Source organism: Gavialis gangeticus, unplaced genomic scaffold, assembly GCF_001723915.1.
Source record: "Gavialis gangeticus isolate Ggan-Ray unplaced genomic scaffold, GavGan_comp1, whole genome shotgun sequence".
In the NCBI taxonomy this organism is placed as follows: Eukaryota; Metazoa; Chordata; order Crocodylia; family Gavialidae; genus Gavialis; species Gavialis gangeticus.
The window spans coordinates 46,300,913-46,304,178 of record NW_017728993.1 but is presented as its reverse complement, the minus strand read 5'-3'; the positions used below and the strand labels follow the sequence as shown (position 1 = coordinate 46,304,178).

The 3,266-nt window shown below is 37.8% G+C and overlaps 1 protein-coding gene across 3 annotated transcripts in view; it reads left to right on the top strand.

Annotated features, from left to right (window-relative positions):
* The window catches only part of LOC109286871 (putative ferric-chelate reductase 1), a 44,634-nt gene extending 41,833 nt beyond the window's left edge, over nucleotides 1-2,801 (top strand). For all 3 annotated transcript variants that reach the window (XM_019501669.1, XM_019501670.1, XM_019501671.1), the window contains 3 exons: nucleotides 73-216; nucleotides 1,511-1,572; nucleotides 1,659-2,801. In XM_019501669.1, the coding sequence (XP_019357214.1) occupies nucleotides 73-216; nucleotides 1,511-1,572; nucleotides 1,659-1,751 (299 nt within the window). In that variant the 3' untranslated portion in view covers nucleotides 1,752-2,801. The remainder of the gene's footprint in view (nucleotides 1-72; nucleotides 217-1,510; nucleotides 1,573-1,658) is intronic.
* The last annotated feature ends 465 nt before the right edge of the window (nucleotides 2,802-3,266 follow it).

The window sequence follows — 3,266 nt, the reverse complement described above, 5'->3', positions numbered from 1 at the left end:
TGTGAAGACAAGACTTCTTACTGCTTCCCTTCATGTTGCTCTAATATGAATAATTTTATTTTTAACAACCAGTTGTGACTATGTTCCTGGGAATGGATCTACCAGCACTCAAACTTCCATACCCATGGGACACTTATACAATGATTGGATTTGTGGCATGGCATGTTGGGATCGATGTTCTTCTGGAGATACATGGCTACTGTCTCATTCACAAAGGTACAAACGAAACAAAACTGCTGGCCTTGTTTGCAGTGTAGTACAAAATGACACTTTGCAGGTCATCTGCAAAAACTTGTAAACTAAATTTGTAAAAAGGGACCTTGGATAGTTTCTAACCTGTACTTACAAATCCCTGCTCATTAAGGTGACTTGGTCTATGCAAACTGTCCAAGTCAGATGCTTCATAGTAAAAAAACACATGGACAAAAGCTCATATATCACTAGTGACTAATCTTAAAAATTGATCCCAGTAGTCTCAGTAATGGAATTACTTAATACTCGCCATAAGAATTCTTGCCTCTAAGTGAAAATGCACTTTGACACAATCTCAATGTAATTCCTAAAATTGGAGTGAAATGCGGCATGACACATTGTAGTTGTTGATGTGCTGGGGAAAGTCCAGCTGAGTGTGAGAGGGTAGACTCCATGGGAACAAGAAAGTAACATTACCTGCTGCCCTTGCAGATCCCTTGTGATGGATTATTGTCCCAACTAACTGAAGATGCGTCACATAGATGGGATAGTTGTCATCAGGGATTGGACTTGGACTTAAATGACAACACTTTCTGTTTAAGTTCACCATGGGAATTTTGGTTCTCAAGTATCATGGGTGAAATTCTGATACTGTAAAGTTTGGTAGGAGACTTTTTTTTGTTTTCCTTCTTGAGTGTTAATGGGACCAGGTTGGCAATCTAAACTTGTAACCTTGCTTTGACTAGTGTCTCTAGGCAGAGACATTTTGCAAATATAAGTGAGTTGATACATAAATGAGCCAGCATAAGTGTTAAATACATGACGGGTAATTGTATAATAATGAGGAAAGGTGTTGGTCAGAATCCTTATGATGTAAGAAGACACGCAAAGAGGGAACGATGAGCAAAGATGTGGGGTTTAGATGCCACCTAGATGAGTAACAAAGATGGTAATATCAAATAGCACAAAATAAGGGGAAAGGAAGAAGGAAGTTCTGGAAGAAAGGAACACTTAAGCTTCTCTCTCAGTTCTCTGTACTTTTACAATTAGAGTGCATCTTTGCCAAAAGCAGCAATCTCTTCTCCACATAAGAACTTGTATTCTCATGTTCATATAATACAATTAGGGATGGGTGAATTTTTCTCTGCTAATAATTTATTCAGCAAAAACAGTTTCATGTTGACCAATGTTTTCTCTTTTGAAATCAAAACTTTGTTGGTCAAACTTACTAGCCTATGTAAATATTAATTTATGAAAAATTGGATCTTTTAAATCAGTTGTAGAGCCAACTATTTTCTCTCTTTTTTTTTTTTTTCAGTTGAGCTAATAGATGATGATAGGATACATATTCTGCAGTCACTTACATCTGTGGAAGCAGAGGCAAGTCATATAATAAATATCTCATGCTAGAGACACTAGATACTGTCTCTTCAAAAGTAATTGAGATGCTTCTTTTTTCTTTTCAGGGTCGTACATTTAAGCAGATTGTATTAACTATCTACATTTGTGGAAACATAGCATTTCTCATCACCTTTCTGGCAGCAATCAACCAACTATGAAACCTGTACAGATGTCAGTCATGGACTTTAAATGTGAAGCCTCCAAGGAAATAATGTGGTGTTTGAAGCACTACTCACAGAATTACTACCTATGCAACCACTGCCTCAGTACCTCCTTGAAGCTATAACTGAAGAATAAATGTTCATGTATAGATCTTGTTTAATGTGCACTGTAATTATCGCTCCCAAAGAGAACGCAAGTTCAGATTCAAAGGACTGATCCTACAGTCCTGCTGTAGATACTTGCTTCACTTCTTCATGGGAGTCTGGCTGAGTAAAGGCTACAAGATTTTTTTTTTCACAGTTGTTTAACTTTATTTAAAATTTATAGGATGAGTAAGTGAGATTAGAACTACATATTGGAAGGGGGAAAATTTATGTTTTGATCTTTAGTCAGTTGTTATAACCCTTTGTGTGCATATTGAAAAAGTGAATAGTGGTCCTAAATTTGCTGTTAATTGCTGAATTTACCAGGTTGCTTATTAATGTACTTTATGATGGTGCTCATTCAAATATGTTGTGTTCTGGTACTGTTCACAGTGCATAGAACAAGTGACACAAACACAAGTTTACCAACTTATGGCAATGCAATCCTTTTAATTTGCAGTTAAATGCAAAAACTACTACTTGCTCTAGGAGCACTTTCAGATATAAAATGTATATAGAACTGAGAGTTAGGGTCCTGTAATGGGTCTGGTGTTGGTATGAGTCTTGGCACCTCCAACACACCTTGGAACATAAAGGGAATATGTGGTGATTTTTTTTTTTTTTTGTAACGTGTGTTTTATGTAGTAGCTAGATGCTTCCTGTCTGAACTTGAGAAAAGTGTGTGGTGTGAGGAGGTGGGATTTTATGTAAAAAGTAACCTTTGGTGCCTATGTACAAAACTGTCTCTGGGCACCAATGGCTTTACGTGTCATATCTGAATGAGTGGATTGATTTTCAAATAGGCTTATCTAAATAGGGGAGCCAGGGTGTGGGTAGTTCTGGCAACCCTATGGTCAAAGCTATTTCTTACTGGATATGCTACAAGACAATACTTCTACCTCTTAAACCCTTGGTGGCTCACTCTCACATATTATATGCTAGTTTCCAGTATTACAAAGTGCATAGAGATATAGGAAATGTAATGGCATACTCTTTACTCCTTCTTCCCCCTCTCCACCCTCTATCTGGGAGCACCAGACTACTGCTGAGGAGTATGATTGTGAGTATGGGGCCCAATAGTAGTAAGGATGGAGAGATGATACAAAACCTCTTCTTTCCCCTTTCCTACTAGACATGGGTTCTAGTTATGGTGTAACTGTGCACAATATCACAGATGTGAATTAAATGGTGGCCTTACTTCTGTCTTGTAAGGCATGTGTCCCTATTTCCTCAGGTTAGCTCTGAATGCAGGGGGTGGCAGCAGCAGCTCATGTGTAAGGCTTTAGACTAAAGCAGTTCATTCAAGTTACCTTCCTCTTGATGTATCCAATAGCTATCATAGAAGAACACTCCTAAACAGTGTGATAG